At 64.2% G+C, this 21,654-nt stretch overlaps 1 protein-coding gene across 1 annotated transcript in view; it reads left to right on the top strand.

Moving 5' to 3' along the window:
- The first annotated feature begins 6,953 nt into the window (after window positions 1-6,953).
- The window catches only part of HS6ST1 (heparan sulfate 6-O-sulfotransferase 1), a 32,910-nt gene continuing 18,209 nt past the window's right edge, over window positions 6,954-21,654 (top strand). Inside the window, exon 1 of the mRNA XM_036884111.2 lies at window positions 6,954-7,766. Within this exon, the coding sequence (XP_036740006.1) occupies window positions 7,240-7,766 (527 nt within the window). The 5' untranslated portion in view covers window positions 6,954-7,239. The remainder of the gene's footprint in view (window positions 7,767-21,654) is intronic.

Below are 21,654 nucleotides of genomic sequence, written 5' to 3'. Positions count from 1 at the left end.
GGGAACCAGGGCCTTAAGGGAACATACAGGAGGGTCCCAGGGCAGGAACACAGGAGGCCCAAACCCTGCTGGGCCAGGGGAGCCAGGCCAGTCCAGGGAAGGAGGGCTGGGCGCTGCCCCGCAGCCTGGGCTGCCCTGAAGTGGAAGGTGGAGGGGACCCTCAGCTGAGGCCCTGACCAGGCAGAGGACAGCGTTACCTCGGCCAAGTCAGGTTTACTTGCCCAGCCTCAGCTTCCCCATCCGTGAAATGGGGAACGATGCCCAGAGGACAGCTGAGAGAACGGAACAAAAGAATGCACAGCGGCACCCAGCACCGGGCCTGGCAGCCGGAGGAGCCGAGCAGCTGTCATGACAAACGCTGACGTCACCACGGCCACGGAGCAGCCTACCTTCAGCCCCAGATGTCGGCTCACGTTTCCCTACAATGACCCTATGAAGTAAGGCCCTGTTATCCTCATTCTATGGATGAGGAAACCAAGATTCAGAGAGGTTAGGTTAGCTTCCCAGGCACACAGCCGGGATGCGAACGCAGGGCCCTCACTCCCGATAGGCCCCCTTGACTTTGGTTTGGTCTGGCTAGGCTAACCCTCCTCCCTGGGCCCCGCCAGGGTGAGCCTCAGGGGACTAGCCTGAGCAGGGCTGGGAGCGTGCAGGCCCTGTTAACACAAAAGCCAAAGCGAGGAGCCACCCACGAGCAGGAGGCCCCACTGAAGGCTGGGGCGCAGAGGGGCAGGGCAGGCCGCGCCCCCAGACCGCCTCCCCTGGGCACAGCCGAGGCCCCGTCACCCCCCACCTCCTCCTGCAGCCGGCTCCCTGGGCCTCGGCTTCCTGGTCTGCAAAGGGGGCCCGAGGCCAGGACCTGCCTGCGGTGTGGCTGTGTGTGCACACTGGTGAAATGCGACGCTGCCAGTTCAGACTCTGCCCAGCATGCTCTGGCAGACCTGGGCCTGGGCGCAGACTCGGCGTGGGGCTCTGACCTGTGCTCACCATCCCTGCTCCCAAAGGAAGCGAGCCTACCCTGTCACTCCCTGTGCCAGAAGCATGCCTCCTGCCTGCCCACTGGTCCAGCCGCAGCCTCGGCAGGGCGCTGTCACCAGCCCAGGCCTTCAGCCAGGTGGACGCCCCGGCTCCCCCAGCCCACAGCATGCCCCCTGCCTCTGGTAGCTGTGGGGCTGACGCTGACGCTGTGGCCACGGGCCAGCCTCCCTGCATACCCACCATCCTTCTGATGGGGGCCTAGAGAAGGGTGCCCCTCCTCCTGCTGGCTGCCCAGAACCCCTCTGGGCTTATGTCTCCTCTTCAAAGGAGGGCAGCAAAAACAGGGGAAAGGACAGCAATGAATGGCAAGAATGCTCCGATTTGGAGCAAAAACAAAGGTGGTCATGCAGGGCCAGGAGACAGTGCCGTGGCCATCCAGGGTCACAGCGGCTGGCACTGGGGGACACAGAGTGGTGCCTCCCAAAGACTGGTGGCCAGGACAGGTGACCCCTCCCCACAGCACCACTGGTGCAGGCAGGTCACACGAGAGGCAGCCCCGGGGCTGCTGGCACTGGCACCCACTCTGAAACCCAGACCCTCTCCATAGAGCCACCAGAGTCCCCCACCTCTGCACACCACCCAGGGCCCAGACCCCATTAAAGCCCCTGCAGCCCTGCCCAGCGGAGCAGCTTCCGTCAGAAAGATCAGCTGACTCCTCGTGCTGCCTTTAATCTAGCAGGAGGGTGGATCTTCCATAACAGTCAAGATAACTGAGTTAAGAAGCGCTGGACCAGATAAGGGAGGGGGCAAGCCCTTATCTTCCAGGAAGGGTGGCCGCAGGGGCGGAGGTTTATAGAGAAGTAGGTGTGAGGGGCAGGCCGACTCAGAGAGGGACATCGGAGGGCAGGAAGCAGAGAAAGGGGCAGGAGCTGATCACACCTAACAGTGTGGGGGCCGCCCAAGGGTGCTGACCCCCCAGCTCTGCAGGGCGTCCGGACCCCTGCGCAAACACTCCTTCCCCGCTCGTGCCCCGGCCCCATGGGGCCACAGGGAGCCCGGGTGGGGTGGGGGCAGAGGCCGCCGGTGCCCAGGCCCTGGGTCACTGCAGTCCCCCCCATGTCACCCTCATGAAGGCCACTGACTCCCCCAGGGAATATTCCCACCAGGCACCTCTCCCACGTGCCCCTGCTGCCAATCTGGCAGCTCCCCTGACCCCCAGCTGGGCTGGCTCCCTTGAGGGCAGGGAGGGAACATGAATCCGGGATGAGGTCCCACTGGGAGCCGGGCTCCGTGCAGATACCCACCAGCTCACCCCTCCCTCCACACAGGCTTTGCTACCCCGACTCTGCCCTGGAATTTTTAAAGGTGTGTCCCTCCAGAAGTTCCAAGTAAAGAATGAGGCCGTGCCCTCAGGTTAACACTATGCCCCTGCACACCTCACCAGGCTGGCAGAACCTGCCCAGACCTGGTTCAGGCACTGTGTTGTCAACCATCGGCGCAGACAAGCCTTGGAAGGAGGATGGGCTTCAGGGCACCCACTGCGGCCCTGGTGGGGAGGGAGACCCAGAACAGGCCTCCACTGCTGGAGATGTCCCCTGGCAGCAGGCAGGCAGGCCCCAGCCCTCCCACCCCCTCAGGGCGCTGTCCACAGGAAGCCCCTGGCCGAGGTGGGGGGGCCCAGCTAGAGGCCAGAGCTCCAAGGGGAGTCACCCAGGCCAGCAGGGAGGGGCTGCAGAAGGGCCCCCCAGTGTGCCCCATAGGCCGCAACATGTCACAAACCTCAACTCTTGGGGCAGGTGGAGGATCAGGGCCATCCAGTTTCCGTGGGAATTGCTGAGATTCTCATTCATCTATACTAACACCTTCCTGCCAGAAGGATTTAAGGGGGACTTGGAATCCAGTAGGAGAGACCACAGCGACAGTGACCAGGAGGAGGTGAGGGGCAGGCCCACGGCCCAGAGGCACGTTCGCAGCCCTGCTCCGGGGGGCTGGGCTCTGCCCTCCAGCCCCTGCCCACTCAGGGGTCTGGTCCCCAGAGGGGATCCGAGACCGCTGCTCGGGACGCCCCTCCGCCCCTCCCTGGCAGGTAGGACCCGTTAAAAGTTCAGGTGGAGGTGGGGCAGCAGATGCCCCCCGTGGCCCCCTCAAGCCTGAGTCCTTCCACCCGCGGGGCGCGGCCCTGGGGAAACACTGGGCAGGCCGTGGTGCGGGGCTGGGTGGGAGGAACCGGCGCCTCGCGGGTCTGCGTGCGGCCAGCCCCGGGCACGAACAGCCGTCGGTGGGAGGGAAGGCGGAAGGCTCCCCGGAGGAGGAGGCCTTAGGCCGGTACACGCCCCAGGACACCGGGCAAAGGGGAGAGCCGGGGCAAGGGCAGGAGGCAGTGGCGGCAAGCGTGCAGAGCCCTGGCGAGAGGGGAGGGCGCACAGGGTAACCCAGAGTGGCCGTGGGTCGCGGTGCTCGGCCCCCGGAGCCCGCCCTCCCAGGTCCCAGCCTTTGGGGTCGCGGCAGGCGGTCCGCAGCCCCGGGACCGGCCCCTAGGGTGCGTCTCCTTGCAGGCGACGCCAGTTTCGTGCCATCTAAAGTCCCCTTCAAAAGTTTGTCCCCAAACACGGCCCCTCTCGCCGCCCCGCCGTGGGAATCGGGGCCACCCCCCGAGGAGCCTGCGGGCGGAAGCGGAGCCCTCCACCCCCTCCAGGAACAACAATGGGCCGCAGGGCCAGAGAACAAGGGAACCCGGGGTGGAAAATCCCCCAATCCCGCAACGTCAGCGAAGGGCCCGCGGCGAGGCCGCGGTGCTGCCCCCGCGCGCCCCTCCGCGGGACTGCAGGCGGGGGGCGGGGCGGCGCGGGCTGATCTCCTGGTTCTCGGACTCTGAGGACGCGCGGCGGGTAGGGAGGGAAAGATCACGCTTGGGTTCTGGGGCTGTTTTGGGTTCAAAAGAAATTACATTTCGTAGCGAAAGCCAAAATCTTAAGCGCCTGGCACTTTCCAGGAGCAGAAGTACACTGATTTGCTTTTATTCGGTCACCGCATCCTACCATTAATTGTGTCCTTTTCCTTTTCCTCGACATTGTCAGAGATCACACATGATCGAATTTATGAAGTGGATATTCAGGGAACAGACCGTCGCCGAGCAGAAGCAGCTGAGGTTGCCCGTTCCTGGGCTCTGAAAACACTCGGGGCCGGGCGCTGCCTCCAGCGAACCATTAGCCCTCCTCCTGCTCACACACAGTCTCAGGACCTGGGCCGCCCTGCAGACGGGGCGGGGGCAGCAGGTGTCGAGGACCCCCTCAGTGCCAGCCTCCCGGCCATACCGTCAGGCTGCTTGAAATCCACACTGCCCGTCATGCGTGTATTTCTGCCCGTTTCTCAGGAGATGGCCCTGAAGGCGCAACAGAAGCTGCCCAGCCAGTGCGGGGTGGGGGTCTGCATTGCACACTGCCCCCAAATGCCTACTGATTCCCTGAACCAACTCGACTCTAGTGGCCCATCTGACTTGACTTTGAGGCAGGAGAAACTCACCTATGGCCTTGGGGGCCCACAGTGCCTGTGCAGCACTTAAATCAAAGGGGAAAACTGAGTACAACCCTGCCACCATTTGGGAAGATTTTCTTCCTCCAAAGAGAATTCTAGAAAGAGCTTTCTGGCTAAATGAGGGGTACAAAGCCATTCTGGGGGACACAACGCTGCATTAAATAGCTTCTCTGGGGTAGCCGTTTATCCATGGGTCAGGCTGCTCTAGCTCCCATCACAGCTCACGGGGATAGGCAGCCACCCACCCACAGGGGACCCTGGGCGAGACCCCTCACTAGGCCTCAGTTTCCCCATTAGGGCTGTAAGAGTGTCACGAGATGGGACCACAGGCCAAGCATAGATGGGTTGCGGAGGCCTTTCAGTGGCACACCAGCTTTCTCTGACCCACATTTCTGTCTGGCAATGTGGCCCGCCCAGCCTTGGCCCTGGCCTGGGGGAGCTGAGTACAGGGGTGAGTAAGAGCCAGGCCCTGGGGCCACACACAGCCCAGGATACAAATCCCAGCTCTGCTGACTCTCAGGAGTGAGAGGAGCTTGCAGGGCCCTGGAGGGTGCTGTGGTATCCATATGGGGCCCGCACCCAGAGCAGAGGCGACAGGGTGCCCATGGGAGAGGCATTTGTAGGCCTCATCCACCCTGCTCTGCTGGGAGGGGAAGAGGAGGCCACCAGCCAGGGCCAGGGCCTTCAGCCCTCTGAACCTATTTCCTGTAGAACAGTCTACTCTGCAGGCTTGCTGATAGCACTGGAAGTGACACATGCGTAGTACCCAGCGGTTCTGGCTGAAGAGCAGCCTCAAGGATGATTCGCCACTCCGTAGAGGGTTGCCGTCTGGGCAAGGAGGCCCGGTGGGCTGACCCAGGGCAGCTCTGCCTCCAAGTCTGGGCTGCTGCCTCCAGGCCCACGAAGAAAGGCTCCAGGCCGCAGCAGGAAAAGCGGTCAGGAGGCCACAGCTCCAGGAACCCCACCGTTATGCCCCCACCTGTGTCAGCCCCCGACTCCTGGGGAGAATGAATCACCCCCGGGGAAATCTGACCAAGCTGCCCCCCAGGCCTCCCTGGACCAGGGACAAATTTAACCACAGGATGGGAGGGGCTTGGGGCCCTAGGTCACAGCAGGAGGCACTCCCCAGGCCCACCCCCACCCCCGGCAGCTCTGTGTTGTGTTCTGGTAGCTGCACTCACCTGTCCAGACTGGACATTCCTTCAGGGCCTTCTGAAAAGCTCACGCTCCCTTCTTAGCTGGGTTTTGGGGCGTCAGCACTTGTTTTTCCAGTTCTCCAGGCTGGCTTCCGGGAAGGCTTTCTGGTGTTATTTTATATGTTTTTAAGTTTTATTGAGGTAATAATTGACACAGTAAACCCTCACAGTCCGCCTCCCCCCATGCTTTCGGTACCAACAGAAGGAAAGCGGGGGAGCCCCTGGCAGTGGGTGATGTGGGCATCTGAACCCAGGCCTGACAGCGGGACTGGCTCCCCGAGCCCCTCTGGCCTGAGTCAAATCCCTACGCCCTCCCCAGCTGCCACCGAGACGAGCCCAGCCCACCTCCTGCCCAGCGGAGGCGCCACGCCTCTGGGCGCGCTCAGGCCGGGCTGCGTGGGTTCCGGGACAGGGCCTGCCCCACAGGCCGGGCCGGAGGGCACACCGCCCAAGCTGGCAGGCGGGGGCAGGCCCCGGGCGCGCGGGCAGACGGACGGCCTCCAGGGCCACCAGACACCCTGGCCGACCCACCAACGCTTGGGGTTGGAATTTTTTTCTCGAACCTTCACAATTTTAAACACCGGTTCAACTTTCTGTAAGTTTTTCATTGGGGTTATGATAAACATGGAGAAAAAAATGCACATTGACCGAAATTCCGTTCAAATCAGGAGGGACTGCATAAGCCGGCACAAGCAGGCCGAAGGCGTCTGCAGCCCTTCAGCATCTCTCGAAGGGGGGCTCTGGGTCACCGTCCCAGGGCCACGGGGGCGTGGGGGCTCCGAGCACGGCCGCGGCCCCTTCCACGCCCCCAACGCTGCTGCCCCGCCTGCGCGGTGCTCCCGGCCCCACCGCCCGCACGTCCCCCCAAGCCCGGCCCGCAGGCGTTTGGAACTTCAGAGCGCCCGGCGTACAAGGTCAACGCCTCTCCTCCCGGGAAGGGTGGGGGTGCGGGCCCGCCACTGCGCGCCGCGGTCCAGCCGCCTCCAACGTCTCGCGGCCGTTCCCCACGCCCCCGAGGGCCGGAACCAGCTCCCGGCCCGCGGCTGCCCGCCCGCTGCCGCGCGGCTCCACCCGAGACCCCGGCCCCTAGCCCAGCCCCGGCGGCAGCCCCGCGCGCCCTGGGGGCGGAGCCGAGGATCGGCGCGGGCGGCGACCACAAGAGGCGCCACGGGGGCGGGCCGGGGGCGGGCCGGGGCGGGGCGGTGGCGGACTGCGGAGACGCGGCGGCGCGCGGGGCGGTGCAGAGCGTTCTAGGCGCGGAGCTGGGCGGCGGGCAGCGGGCCGCGGGGGGCGCGGGCCGGGCCGGGGCCACAGCCGAGCCGGAGCCGAGCCCGGGGAGCCGCGGCCGGGCGGGGAGCAGGCATGGCGCCGCGCGGGGCCGCGGCCCGCGCCGGTGCGGGCGGCCTGGGCGCCGAGTAGCCGGGCCGGGCCGGAGCCCGGGCTGCGGCGGCGGCGGCGGCGGCGGAGGCAGCTGTGCCCCCGCCCTCGCAGGCCCCGCGCCCCGCGCCCGGGCCGCCGGCGATGGTGACACATGCGGCGGCGGCGCGCCGGCGGCAGGACCATGGTTGAGCGCGCCAGCAAGTTCGTGCTGGTGGTGGCGGGCTCGGCGTGCTTCATGCTCATCCTGTACCAGTACGCGGGCCCGGGGCTGAGCCTGGGAGCGCCCGGCGGCCGCGCGCCGCCCGACGACCTGGACCTCTTCCCCACGCCAGACCCGCACTACGAGAAGAAGTACTACTTCCCGGTGCGCGAACTGGAGCGCTCGCTGCGCTTCGACATGAAGGGCGACGACGTGATCGTCTTCCTGCACATCCAGAAGACTGGTGGCACCACCTTCGGCCGCCACCTCGTGCAGAACGTACGCCTCGAGGTGCCCTGCGACTGCCGGCCCGGCCAGAAGAAGTGCACCTGCTACCGGCCCAACCGCCGAGAGACCTGGCTCTTCTCCCGCTTTTCCACGGGCTGGAGCTGCGGGCTGCACGCCGACTGGACCGAGCTCACCAACTGCGTGCCCGGCGTGCTGGACCGCCGCGACCCCGCCACGCTGCGGACGCCCAGGTGAGCGCCTGGGGCTGCGGGGCTCCCCGGTCCCGCCCCGCCCTGCCTTCCTGGGGCCCCGCGCGCCGCATCTCCGCTGCACCCCCTCCCGACCTGCCGGGCGCCCGGTCCCGGTTCGTCCGCCGCGGCCCGCCCTCACCCCTGCTCGTGCATCTCGCCTTCATCTCCTCTTCTGCTCGCCTCCACTTTTCCCCACCACCCGCCGGGCCGGCGGCACCCAGGCTCCCCGGGACAGCAGCTAGTGCCCTCGGGCGGCCGTCTGCGGTGAGCCGCGGGCCGCCCCAGCTGTAGATCCAAGCTGGCCTTGGGTCGTGGAGCGGGAAGGTGGGTCCCTGAGCGTGTGTAGCCCACCTGGAGTGTTCGCTTCCTGCACCGCTCTGACACCAGAAGTGGAGATGAGACAAGGGAAGCGTCTCCCCCTGCTCCCGTGAGGCCCCCACCCGCCAGCCTGCCTAACGAGGTGGGGAGGAGCTGCCGGGGAAGGGGGCTGGCCCTGCCTGCCGGTGTGTGCAGGTAGAACAAAGGCCCGAGTGTGACCTGGGTGGGGGCAGGGAGGAGGCTGTGCTGCCTGTCTGCCCTCCCAGGACGGGCCGGAACCGGGTACAAGCTCGCTCTGAAGGAGGTACAAAGGCAGGTCACTAGCCAGGTTGCAGGTAGCTGAGCTGGTGGGGGGCCCCATGCAAGCAGACCCCTTCCCTGGTCTTCCCCCATTTCTGTGGAGTTTGGGGACACAAGGCTCACCTGCACGAGGGGCGGCCCTCCTGGGCAGCACCTTGTAGCCAGGACGCTAGGGCAGTGCTGGATTTTAGGGGATCGAAGTTGGAACTCTTCCTCCTGGTGCCCTGTGGGGCCTTCTCCCTGGGTGTCCAGGGAAACTGAGGTTTTCCTGCCTGCCTTTTGTTTATCTTCTCTATCTGCCTTAGGACCATGTTTACAGGCGGGGTGGGGGAGCTTGTGTGACCCGAGTGGTGGTTTTCTGTGGCACCCTTTAGGGTCAGGAAGGTGCAGGGTCTCTGGTGTGTTTGGTGATGACACTTGGGTGTCCGGCCAGTGCAAAGCTGAGCAAGGCCCTCGGTGGTGCCCTCCTGTCCAGCCCTCCGTGCTTTTCCTGTGGTCTTTCCCAGACTCAGGAAATCGGGGCCCTGCAGCAGGGGGGAGGTCCTCCCCCTTACCCTTGCCCTGCCGGCTCCCCCACCCCCGCGACACAGCTTGCAGCCAGAGAAGTGGTGTTCTGGGTCCCTCAAGGCCACAGATCTGCCTGTCCGGAGCCCTGAACGCATTGCCTCCTGCCCGCATCTGGCCTGCTCCGCACGGATGCGCCTCTCTGGTGCAGCACGCATCTCCCTTGCCCCGGGGCCCTCCGCGGTCCATTCACTCTGTGCTGGACCGAGCAGGGTCTGGGCATTTGCAGGACCTGCACTCCAGGGCTGTGGGACCCCAGACCAGGCCCAGGTGGGCAACTCCCTGCCTGCGGGAGCGGAGACGGGGGTAGCACCCTCCTGTCTACCGGAGGGCATCGGCTCAGTAGAGCCGGGAAGGGAACGTGCAGAGCCTGCTGGGAGGCCGCCCAGCTCGGGGGCCTTGGTCTTTCTTCCTGCAGCCCCTTTCCGGAGGCTGATCTTCTCTTTGGGTCACCAGGATAAAACGCCCCTGGCCTCTCTTCTCCAGAGTTTGTCTGCCTGAGCAGGAGGCCCGGCCACTCTAAGGCAGGATTGGGAGGACCGGGTGGAGCGGGGGGGTCCCCAGGTGCTGTGTGAGGGAGGCCTCAGTGCCCCTTCCCCAAGGCAGGTGTGTGTAGCAAGAACGGAAAATGCCGTGCCTGGTCGGCCAGTGCCCTCGCCGCGCAGGCTGCCAACCCTTGAGCCTGGAGTTGCTGAGGTCAGCAGCACAGGGGCCGGGTGGGGGAGGGGTGGCCGGGGTCCCCAGGAAGCCCTCCCTATGCTGACCCCTCTGGCAGTGGGCTGTACCACCAGGCAGGGGACAGAGCTGCACCTCCTCCCCCCTTGTTTCTGTTCTGGGCACTAGGTAGATTGCTTTTTTAATGAGCTTCCCGGGAGGCCTGGGTAATCTCGGCTTTGTGCGTTTTCGTGCCCGTCTGCCCTAAGGTGCACCTCCTGATGCCAGTCTGGTGCCAGGCTGGGGCACTGTGGAGGCCGGGATGCAGTTGTCTGCCCAGGGACCAGCACCTCTCCGGAGGGGTGGCCCCTAGGGGTTGCCTGGTGCTGGGTGGTACCTGCTTTAGGAGCCTCAGATGTCACCTTGCATGTGCCCTGTGGGTGCTGGAGTGACCCCCTGGCTGGTGATTGAGGAGGGGTGGGCTGAGCTCTAAGAGCTGCCCTGAAGGGGCGCTCTGGGGTCTGAGCCTGGGGCAAAGACCCTTCCTCCTCCTGTCCATCCCCAGGGCCAAGTACGCTGTGAGGGCTCAGACGCAAGCTCCCCTCCCAGCTCCCCCAGCTCCCGAGGCCAGTGTCTGCAGTATTTGGGGCTTAGGAGAGGTGGGCCTTGTGGCACAGGGAAGCAGGGGTCCTCAGAGCTGGCAACCCAAGGCCTGGGTTCTGAGCTTGGCCAGCGTTAAGGTGACAGCCCTCAAGGTGAGGAGGTGGACGGGTTTGCAGGGCCTCGGTGGGGTGGCGTGGGACTCCTAGCAGCGGGCTGGGCTTTCTGCCCTGGAGGAGAGGAGCAGGCGTGGAGCAGGGCGCTGGTAGGTCCCCCTTCATCTTGCGTCTGCTGAGGGGCCTCACCTGCTGGCATCAGCCAGGATCCCCCCCAGGAAGGACTGGCCCTAGGGGCCAACATGCCCCCAGTGGCTGCCAAAGGCAACTGTGGTCAGAGTGTCTCACGCCACACCCCCACGTCACCTCGTGGGGCCACATGGTGCTCCTTCCTCTTCCCATCTGCCTGAAGGAAACAGAAGAGGAGACACAGTCAGGGCCTTGCCTGAAATTCCTGGTCTCCAGAAATGTCCCTGAAATCCTGTAGGCTTCATTTGGGGCCATCGGGGCATTTGAGACCCAAGTGTGGCTTTCGGGCCACCTTTATGGGGTCCTGGGCTCAGACATGGTCTCTCTGCAGCAGGACCCCCAGGGGTGCCTGGGGGGCTCCCAGCATCTGTGACGTTGCCCTACAGGACTGTGCTTCTGTGCAGGAGGCACAGACCCGGGAGCCCTAGGGGCACCAGTGTGTGCCCTCTTGGTCCTGCAGCCCCATCTCCAGGCGCACAAGCTCCCTTCACCGTCCCAGAGTCCTCTGGTTCGGGAAGGGTGTCGGTGCGCTCAGCCAGGACTGGTCCCTCCTCTGCCCCCATGCCTTCCTCTCGTCCCACTGCTCTGCTGGCACCTCCTTTCCCTGCAGCCTCGGCTCTGCTGCCCCTTCCTCCAGGAAGCCTTCCCTGGCACCCTGTTGCCTTAGGTGCCGTGGGCTGTCCTCCATCTGCCGTCTTGTGTGTCCATGGCTGTCAGCACTGACCAGATGCTGAGTGGGTGCTGCCCACATGTTGGCACCAATCCCCTCTTGGCCTGCAGCTTCTCTGGGAGCTGCTCAGCCCGCCCTTCCCCTGGCATGTCCTCTGGCCAGTCAAGTTCAAGGAGTCAGCCTTGGTTGAGTTTGGGGCTGCTCGCAGGGACACTGGGGGCTCCTCAGTGGGTCTGGCCAAGTTGGGGCAGGCTTTAGATGGGAGTATTTCTGCAACCTTTCCCACGGCACTGGACAGTCTCCACCTTCGCAGCCACTTTCTTATGCGGCTAGGGGACAACACCTGATTCGCCTGCAGGGGACAGATGTACCCAGAGCATGTGACTGGGACCAGTGAACCAAGCCCAGCCTCCGAAGGGCCCTGGGTGGGGTGACACCGGGCGTGATCACCTACGGAAGCCTTGGGTTTCGACAAAGGGAATCTGAGGTCGAGACATTCAGAATTAGATTTTCATTCAAAACTAAACCAAAAAGATTTTTCTTTTTCAAACAAATGCAGAAGTAAGGCAAACGTGGGAATGGCTTACTTTCCATGGTGCTGTGGCTGGTGGGCTTGTGCTGTGTGACTCGTGGCGGTTGAAGCTTCCTGTCCTGGTCCCTGCGCTTGTAAGCCCTGGGCAGTGCCCGGAGATGGGAGCTGCGCTTGGCAGGCCAGCTCAGGTCCAGGGCGGCTCCTCCCGGCGGCCCCCCGGGCCTTTCCCAGGGGGACCCAGCGCCCCAAAGCCCCACTACCTCGGGGTTCTTGGTGGGAGGTCTGGGCTCTGGCTGCTGCCCTGGGGAAGGGGCAGGTGGTGGGGGGGCTGGCTTTGTCATTCTTAAGGGTCTCTGCATCCTTCCTGCACATCCCCCCTTTCTTTTGTTGTTGTGAAGGAATGGCTGTGGTAAATAATTGGGAGGAAAGTATAGAAAAGTCACCGTTCTACACACTATATTTTGTTACTCTCGTTGAAATCATAACCTAAACTCTTCACGAGTACTGAAAGTGTAATGTCTTAGTGGCCGTGGACCCCTCCTCTGGCCGCCGTCACTGGCTGCCTCTGTCGAATGTGCAGATTTTCCACTCCTGGCTCCTGTGGGCAGGGCTGCAGTGGACATCCTCAGACGTAAGTGTTTGGCTTAGCACTGACGTCCCTGGGGATTCCTGGCCGTGGAGCTTCTGGGTTGAACGGGCGAACGTTTGAGTGCTTCACCTAATCATGCCGTTACTGCCCACAAAGCCTCTGCCTACTCTGTCACCACCTATATGTCGTATTGGGGCACCATCTCGGCAGCGCCCTCATTGGTGTTCAATATCGTGGATTTAAAAGTTTACTTTCTTTAATCAGCGAAACGTATCTATCTGTGATTATTCCCTAAGAGTTCCACCTGACAGGTGCACCCTCAGGGGTGGCCCATCACCGTGCCCCGCCAACCCAGATGCCTGCTTTCTGGCCATAGGTGTCTGCCTTTCACCCCTGCTCAGAGGGCAGGTGCAGCTCTCTGCATCTGGAATCTGAAAGGGGGTGAGAGGCCATGGGGCCAGGTCTGAGGGGCGAAGGCTGCCGATGGTAGGCTGGCAGCACTCGGTGGGTCCCGAGCGCTTGTTGAGTACCTGGAATGGGTCATCTTGTTGGGCTCCACCCCCCACGTGGCAAGTGTGTGGTGACTGTCCCCATTTTCCACACAAGTACAAGGCCCAGAAAAGTTGAAGAACCTGCAGAGCCCCTTAGCCTGGAGACAGGAGCTGCATTCAGACATATGTCTGCCCTGAAGCCTGTGTGCACCCCCCAGGCCCCCAGCCCCACTGGGAAGACCTTGTGCTGAGAACAGTAGCCAGCTGTGGAGTCAGGCCAGCCAGGCTCAGAACACGTGGGCACCCGAGGCCCTGGGCAGACACAGGCAGCTTCTGCTGAAGTCGCCGCAAGACAGGAATCAGGCCCTCTTGGCTCCGGCCAGGCAGCGCCAGCGAGGTCTGCGCACAGCGTCCATATTGCTGGGCTGGACCGGCCCTGCAGGCATTCGGGGGCTTCCAGCACAGCGTCCAGTGCCACCTGCTGCCTGTCGTGTGTGGGCAGGCCCCCAGGTGGTTCTGAGGGCCTCCAGCCGCTGACCTGCCACCTAGCCGCTGGGGAGGGTTGTGTAATTCAAGCCAGGACGTGATTCAGCTGGTCTGTGGGGGAGGGCGCTCGGACCGTGTCCTGACAAGACGATTTCTGGGCGCTTCTCGCTAGCGGACGCTTGTGGGCAGCAGCCCTGCCTTCCTTTGTGGGGCCTGCACCTCGGCCCCCTCGCCAGAGCTCACGGTGTGGAGACGTGTCCTCAAGGCCTTCCTCTTGTTCTTGCCTGTCCCAAAACTGTCAACTCGTTCTCTTCCTGCTAAATTTTGGCTGTTTGGTGGATTTTTGCAGGGATATTATGCAGAAAAGAAGTCCTAAACTTGGCCGGGGCCCCAGGAGGCAAGGTGCTGCCTCAGCCACACAGACAGGCATGTGAGTGTTCACAACAGAACATACAAGCTGCAGCATCTGAGGGGCTTGGAAAAGCCACACAGACCCAGCGTTTGCAGAATGAATAGGAGCACAGACAGGAGGAAGCAGCCCCTGGACCCAGTTAGGCTTCAGACACATCAGCTGAGACCCAGAGCCGGCCACGGGGACAAAGGGGAGCAGAAGAGGGCCGTGAGGAGGGTCCGCACGGGTAGGAAAGGGCTGTCCTGGGGGGGCAGGCAGAGGCCAGGTGTCAGTGTCCAGTTTGCCCCTGAATGCGAGCCTGTCCCTCCCAGCTGTGGGACTAGAGCTCTGATCTCTCTGCTCCTTCCTGGGTCAGATGCCTCCTTCCTGGGGTGGCGTTGTCCCAAGCCCCCAGCTTCCAGGGCCTGTTATTTGGAAGCGTGCAACTCCGCAAGCATGCGCATACCCACAGCAGAGCGTTAATATGTAGGTCCCAGGCTGCCCATCCTGGGAGCACACTGAGGACATCAGGGTCAGCCGGGCTGCCTGAGGGGGCACGTCCAGCTGCTGGAGATGAGCGCATCCCTCCCCAGCTCCGGTGTGGGCCTGGGGCCTGTTTTCCTCGATGGGGAGCAGAAAGTAGCGTTCCTCTCCCACGACCACTGGCTGGCCCTGCAGACACCTGGCCAGCTCCACAGGTGCCCGGAGTCCTGAGTGTGCACACCCTCCTGCCTGCACCCCTCTCGGGCTCCATCCAGGGTGGCTGGCTGCTGAGAGGCTCCCCCCACCCCCCCGCTCCATCCAGGGTGGCCCACGGATGGTTGGACCATCCATTCACTCAGCCAGACACGCTGGGTCTGGGGCCTCAGCTCACCCCTGTGGGGACTTGGGGACGGATGCCCTGAGTTCCACAGGCCACTGCAGGAGCTCATGGCTCCTCTCTGTGTAAACGGGGCTCTGAGGCCCCCGGGGAGGGCTGCGGTGTGGGGACGGCCCTTGGGTTCCCTCCAGGCAGCAGCTCTGGGCCTCAGCAGGCCCGGCTGTGAAGCAGAGGAGGAGGGAGGAGCCCTCTGGGCAGCGTCTCTCACCTTGCGTCTGGAGCTGGCGGGTCCCCTGGGCACAGGGAGACATCTCTTGGAGCCTCTGTTTCCCCACCTCTAAATAGGGCTGTGGGATTTGCCATTCGGTTCTGCAGAGGAGCCAGTGACCTGTCACCCTGTGACCCCGTGTCCCCCAGCCCCCGGTGGTGACCGGATCTTGCTGGAGCTGTGGCCACTTGTATCCTCTTAGAATTCTACAGCCCAAGAGCGAGCACAGACCTCACTGCGCACGAGTGGGCCCCAGGTCTTATCTGTGAAACAGCTTCTAAGCCCCCGTGAGGCTGGCAGTGATGGCGGGGAACAGGGCCTGGCACATGGGGTGTCGGGCAGGGCCCATCTGTGGGGGTCGCGTGTGAGTTTGTTTACATAGGGAACCAGTAAGAGGCCCCTTAACAGGAACCAGGGCGAGTCAGTAATTGTCTGGAAAGACTGTAACTAGAGAGACCAAAACTCTACAGTTAATCGTTTGTAAAGCTATAGAGTTGAACGGGGTCAGTGGCGTGGGGACCTCCCCACGGTCATGGCCGCAGCTGGAACCCCGGTGCCTCTAGAGACCGCCCACCCCTGCAGCCGAGGTCCCTCCAGGAAGTCAGGCTCAGCCCAGTGCACCAGGTCAGACCAGACTGGCTGCGGCTCTGGCCCCGCCCCGTATCTGGCGCATTCAGAACAATCAGAGCCCCCTTTCCCTGCCTGCCTTGGTGGGAGGGCTGCTGAGGACAGGCCAGAGCCCGCAGGTAAATGGCTCTGTGAGCTGCCTGCCCGCCGCAGGAGGCCCTGGGCTGCCCCGCAGCACTGAGGCCCGCCCAGGGGGAGCAGCGGGCGGGAACCCTGGGGCAGCAGCGGAGAAGTGCAGGGCCCTGGGCTTGGAGCCAGACCTGCCGGGTCAGATGCCAGTTCTGCCATCACAAACTCTATGACTTCTATGCCTCGGTTTCCCCATCTGTAAAGTGGGCACACTGGTGGTGCCTGCCTCACAGGTGGGTACTTGTAGTGGTTGCCTGGTGCTGGGGCCTCATTTTTAGAAAAGGCTGCAATGTGTTCTCTCTCCAGAGACAGGGGAGTGCCCTCAGAGAAGGCTAGCAGCTTGGCTCCTGTGCCCACTCTCGCCTGGTCAGCTCGAGAGCCAGCAGGGCACTTGTTTTCCTCACAGCAGCCCAAGTCTAGGCAGCGAGGGTCCCGCTATCTGGGGCATCTGCCAGGTGTTCCTAGCCTTCCAGCATGACCTGGGGCGTGCCGTGTTTTGGCCAAAGGGATCTGCTCACTCCAGGCAGTGGCACTGGGAGCCACCCTGTTGTTTCCCATCCGTGCCCACCCGGTGGGGCTCTGCCACATTCGCCCCCTGGATCTCCAAGAAGCCCCTGCCCCAAGCTGATGGCCCAGATGCAGGGACATGCCTGGTGGACAGTGTGAGCCATCCAAGAGAAGCCAGCGGCAAGGGGAGGAAAGGGGGCGCGTTGGGGGGTGGCTTCTGGGCTTGCTGCCACACTCGGCCTTCCCTGTGCTTTGCTCTGAGAGCCGACGGGAGGCAGGGGTGTTTCACGGACCAGGGGGCGGTGGCCGAGCGCGTCCACCCTTTCCCCAGTGTCTCCCGGAGTGGGTCCGAGGGTGGGAGGTCCATTCCCAGCTCTACTGGAGGCGACCAGTCCTCCCCCACCCCACAGCCACCACCCCTGAGGCTGACCCGGGCACCGCCCTGGGCCTGGGACACACCATGTTTGCCAGGCCAGTAGAGCTGCTGCGGCCTTGCTGCGCGTTCCCCGTGAAGGAGACGCGGGCGTCCTGTTACGTGGCCGCCAGCCACTGAGGTCTCCTTGCACCTGCTCAGGCCGATTCTCCCTTGAGGGGTGGTTGGCCTCTGTGTCCTGGCATGAAGTGCTCTGGCTGATGTGCTTGCCAGGCACCTCCCCCAGCTGCCCTTCCACACCGCGTCTGGTCTGCTGGCACCTGCCCTGGTAGGGGACAGGTGAGCGAGGTGCCCCTCCGCCCTCCAGGAGTGCGTGCGGGGGATGGAGGGGGATGTACCTGCCGACCTCTGAACCCTGTGGGACCTCCTTGTGGGCACTCAGCCAGAGGCCCAGAAGACTAAATGGGTGGGCACATGGCCAGCTGACCAGCCATCCTTGCTGGGCCCCCCTTGGGATCCTCAGCAGCTCCCAGAAGACCAGACTAGCAGGAGGTCCTGCACAGCTCCCGCACCCGTCAGCCTGGTGTGCTGAGGTGCCTGGGACACTGGGCTGGAGGGAAGGGTCCTGCAGCAAGCCAGAGCCTGGGGCTCCCTGCTCGGACGTCAGGGGACCCTCCCCCACCCCGTGGGGTCTGGAGAGGGCCATCCCAGAGCGAGGCCTGCCTGTGTCCCCAGCCTGGCCGAGGAGCCAGATGCCACTTCTGTGCCCCCAGCCTCGTGCCTGGACCTGTCTGCAGCACCCCCAGGCTGGCCCTGCGTGGCCCTCCTCTGGCCACGCTTCCTGTTCCTCCCCCCAGAGGAGCATGGACACCCTCATGGTCCCAGCAGCCTTTGAATGTACCTACCCCCTGCCCCACGTGGCTCCAGCCACATGCTTAAGCGTTTGCTCCTGGACCACATCCCACCCAGGCCAGGGAGGAGTGGCCCATAAATCCATTAGCCCCCACCGCCCCGGGCTCGCAGGGCCCCAGGAACGAACGTGGGCACTCGAGAGCACCTCCTGTCTGAGCCCCTTTAAAGCACATTGTAAGTGGGTGCCTCCCTGGAGCATTGGGGCCCTTGGGAAATGACCTCCAAGTATCAGGGTTTTGCATCAGAATCCCCTTGGCAAAAGGCAGTTTGGGGGTGTCATCTTGGAACAGTAAGAACAGGCTTTGGGGTTGGCATGGCGCTTTCTCTGGGATTCTGGTTCACAGTCTCCCCGGGGGAAGCTTTGCAACAGCAGGAGGAAGCCCAGCCAGACCACAGCTAACAGGGCGAGGTGCTGCCTTGTGCTCCCCCTGCCCCCCCACTTACAGGCCGTGCACTGGGCCGAGAAGCCGGACGAGCAGGTGGTCTTGCCCAAAGGGCACAGCCTGGAAGCAGGGTAGCCATGACCACGTGCTACCCTCGCTCAGTGTCAGGCCTTCTTGCCTCACTGTTGGGGGCCCTGCTTTGCAGGTGAGCAGCCCACGCTCAGAGGGGCTATGTCCTTGTCACTCAGGGTTGAACAGGGCAGAGCTGGGGCTCACACGCAGGCCTGTGGCCCCAGGGTTTCCTGTTAACCCCCCCACCGCCACCGGTGACCAGGAGCATGCAGGCTCCCTGCCTAGGGGGCAGAGCCAGGCATCACTGGGCCCGGGGTTCTGACCCACCGTGCTGCCTGTCTGTGGCGGAGGGTGACATGGCTGCTTGGAGGATGGGCTTTTCCAGGAGCCCGAGGTGGCACGGGGTCCTGGGAGGGGGCCCCGGGGACTGTGGAGGTTTGGATGTCACCTGTGAGGAGTAGGCCCTGCCAGGCAGGCGCGGAGCCACCAAGCAGGTAAGCCATGGTATGGGACATGCGTTCCGTCTTCCTCGCAAGCAGTGGGCCCTTTGGGGTGTTTCCTCCTGTGGAGATGCCTTCCTGCTGGGCGCCGTAGGGGCTGGACCATCTCCCACCCCCAGCTGGGCCCCTTCCCCACCTGCCCCCTCAGAGCCGGCCCTGGCCGCAGGACGTGGCCATCCTGGCTGAAGCACAGAGGGGCAGCCGGACCAGGCAAGTGGCCCCCGGGCCCCCTGCGACTCAGAGGGGAGGTGTGGGAGGCCCAGGGGTGGGACCAGACTCCTTGGGCAGCTGGGCCTGGGGCTCCCTTCCTCCCTCCTGCCCTGCCGGCGGCGACCGGTTCTCTGTCCTTTCTCAGGTGGGCGTGAGGAGCGGGCACACTGAGGGCTCCCTGTGTCTGCCACCACGGCGGTCATGCCCCCACAGAAGAGGACCCTCATCTCAGGGAAGGGGCAGGGGTGCTTTGGAGGGCGGAGCTGGTCAGCCACCACCCCAGGCTCGTCCCTGGCCTTGGGAGTGACCGTAGGGGTGCCTGGCACTGAGGGGGCCACCGGTCCTGCGCCTCCCCCATTGTTCTTCAGGCCTGCCTGAAGAGAAGAATTACAAACAGGCTGCCGGACAGCTGGGTCCGGGTCCCTCACTGGGGGAAGAGGACGGGGCTGGGGACAGGCCTGGGGGAGGGGGCTGTAGACCTCCAGCCACAGCAGCTGTGTGACTGCCGAGCCAGAGCCCCAGAGACACCCCCAGGAGCACAGCGCCTCAGCGGACACACACGCGGGCCTCACCCGCGGCCCCCTCGGGTGCACCAGGGTGTGGGGCAAGGGGCCACTGATGGGAAGGGCCCTGCAGGGAGGTTGATTTGGAGCAGTGGGCGGCCCTCCGTCTGCTCCCGTCTGTCCCACCCCTGCCAGTCTTGGGGGAGGGGCCTGTGCCTCGGGCTGCGGCACCCAGGGGAGGGGGGTGCAGTCTCCATTGTATGGTCCCAGCTGCCACCCAGGCAGCTGAGCTTGGAGCTCTGTGGGGGTCCTGGCCCAGCCGAATGGGGGCCTGGGCCCCGGTGTTGCCACCCTGGAGCCTTCCCGTGACCTTGTCCACACTAGCCCTGCCCTCAGCGCATGTGTGTGCTAGGCCTGCGGTTCTGGCTGTGGGAATGGGGTCCCTGGAGAAATCGCCTATTTGCAAAAGGTGTGGGAGGAGGGAGAGCCCGGCGGTCACCAGGGTCGGAGCCTGGCGTCCCTGAAGCTGTGGCCTGTGCCTCCAGAGAGAAGGCTGTCGGGGGGAGGCGCCCGGCAGGCCTCTGCCCGCCTCCAGGGGACTGGTTTTGTGCTGCTACAAACCACGTTTCTCCACCTACCCAGAGTCCCCCGGCCCCCCCGGCAGATGGGCAGTGTGTGCGGGGCTGGGAGCCGGCCAGGGGCTGAGAGGACGCCATCACCTCCAGAGACAGAGCCCCGCCCCGGCTACACTGTGCTCCTCATGCCCGTGACCTCGGCGAGTGTGCCCTGCCCGTGCCTCGGCGTCCTCACCTGTAGGATGGGGCCCGTGCTGCTCTCTCTGCCTCACTTGGGGGCCAGGTGCCCAGGGCAGGTCCCGGAGGAGAGGGCACTGCCTGCTGTCTGATCTGTCCACCCTCGGGACGAGTTTGAGGTCAGATTGAACTCGGGATCTGTGTGGTGCTGACCTCGCGGTGAGCAGAGAGCCCTGGGAGGGGCCGGCCTGGAGGCCCAGAGCCGCTAGGAGATGCTTGTTCACTGGGGGGTCGGTGGGGGCAGAGCGCCACTGCGGCTGTAGGGTGTGCAGCCTCCTCCGTGCAGGGTTGGGGTGTATGCAGAGGGCGGGAGGGGCCTGGGTGCCCCTGTCCCCAGGGGGAGGTGGGTGCTTATGAGCCCCTTTTCAGTCTGACCAGAGAACAGAGACGGGGTCCCAGGCCAGGCCTGGGTGTTGCAGCCCCCGGGAGGCCGAGCGGGGCCCCCTGGTTCTTCTCCTCGGCCCCATCCTTCCCAGGGAGAGCCGGGGCACCCCACCCCCACACTGGGGACGCCGTAGCTCGGCAGACTCCACTCGTCACCCAGCCACTAGGAGAGTCCCCGGGGTGGCTGCCCGGGAAGGGCCTGCTTTCCTGTGGTTTTGGTTTTGCTCAGGAGGACCCGCCCACCCAGGGCTACAGTTGTTCCATTACAGGAGGGCCTTTTTTTTTAATTGTGGTTTTTACAATTTGCCATTTTAACCATTTTTCAGGGTACAGTTGAGTGGCAGTAAGCACCCTTATACTGTTGAGCAGCCATGGCCACCATCCACCACCAGGACTTCTGTCTCCCCCCGCGAGTCTCTGTCCCCACTAAACCTGACCCCCCACTGTGCACCCCAGCTCTGGCTGCCTCCATTCTGCTCCCTGTCTCTGCTTCCCGCTACTCTGGGCGCCTTGTGTAAGTGGTCACGCAGCATGTGTCCCTCTGTGACTGTCCTGTCTCACCTGGCGTGATGTCAAGGGTCACCCGTGTCGTTCATGCATCAGTGCTTCATTGCTCTTTAAGCCCGAGCCGTGCAGCACTGTCTGTGCCACATCGCGCCTGTCCGTTCGTTCATGCGCGGAACTAGGGCTGCCACAACATGCTCTTGTGGCTGTTGCTGCAGTGAGATGGGCGCGTGCACGCCTGCTCCGGTCCCTGCTTCGGCTTCTCTGGCACACATCTAGAGTGGGACGCTGGGTCACGCAGCAGCCCTGCATCTAACTGGTGCGGAACCACCATGTGGGTTTAGGTCCCCTCCAGGAATGCGTCGGCTTCCGGTTTCTCCACATCCTTGCGTTTCTTACTCCCTGGTGGTCACTTGTCCCCAGGCTAGGGCAGACAGTTCGGAGCCCAGCTCTGAACACGGGGTGGAGTGGGACCTGCCACAGATTCCTGGCAGCGGGCCTGGGGGAGGAGTCCGGCAAGGCCACGCCCCAGAAGGCGGGGGTGCAGGACCACACTTCTTGGGGCTTGGGCAGGTCTGAGGCACCGAGCTTGGGCCTCTTGGCTTCAGAGCAGAGCTGAGGAATGACACCTGCTTGGTGCGTGTCCCCACGGGGGTCTGTGCGCTCTGGCTGGGGCCGGGCCTTACCGCCTGGGAAGCCCGTGTGGCTATTCCACGTCTGAGGCCAGCAGTGGGGCTAACTGGGCTGTCATGGCTGCAGCCCCTGCGTGCCCAGCACTCGCCTCCCGTGGCTCCCCACCTCAGAGGCTGGATGCTGACTCCTCAGCCACCATGGGCACCGAGGAAGCGGTCTGTGCTTGGGTATATGACTCACCGGACTTCACCAGTGGCCTCCGGCTGCACGTGCATAGGCTCTGTGTGCCTCCAGGCCACCCCGACATCCTTTCTGCCTGCCTGTCCCCGTGGGCCCTGTGCAGGCCCAGCT

Source organism: Manis pentadactyla, chromosome 8 (assembly GCF_030020395.1).
Source record: "Manis pentadactyla isolate mManPen7 chromosome 8, mManPen7.hap1, whole genome shotgun sequence".
NCBI classification, from domain to species: Eukaryota; Metazoa; Chordata; class Mammalia; order Pholidota; family Manidae; genus Manis; species Manis pentadactyla.
Note: the sequence above shows the minus strand (reverse complement) of the source record. Positions and strands in the feature narration are given on the sequence as shown.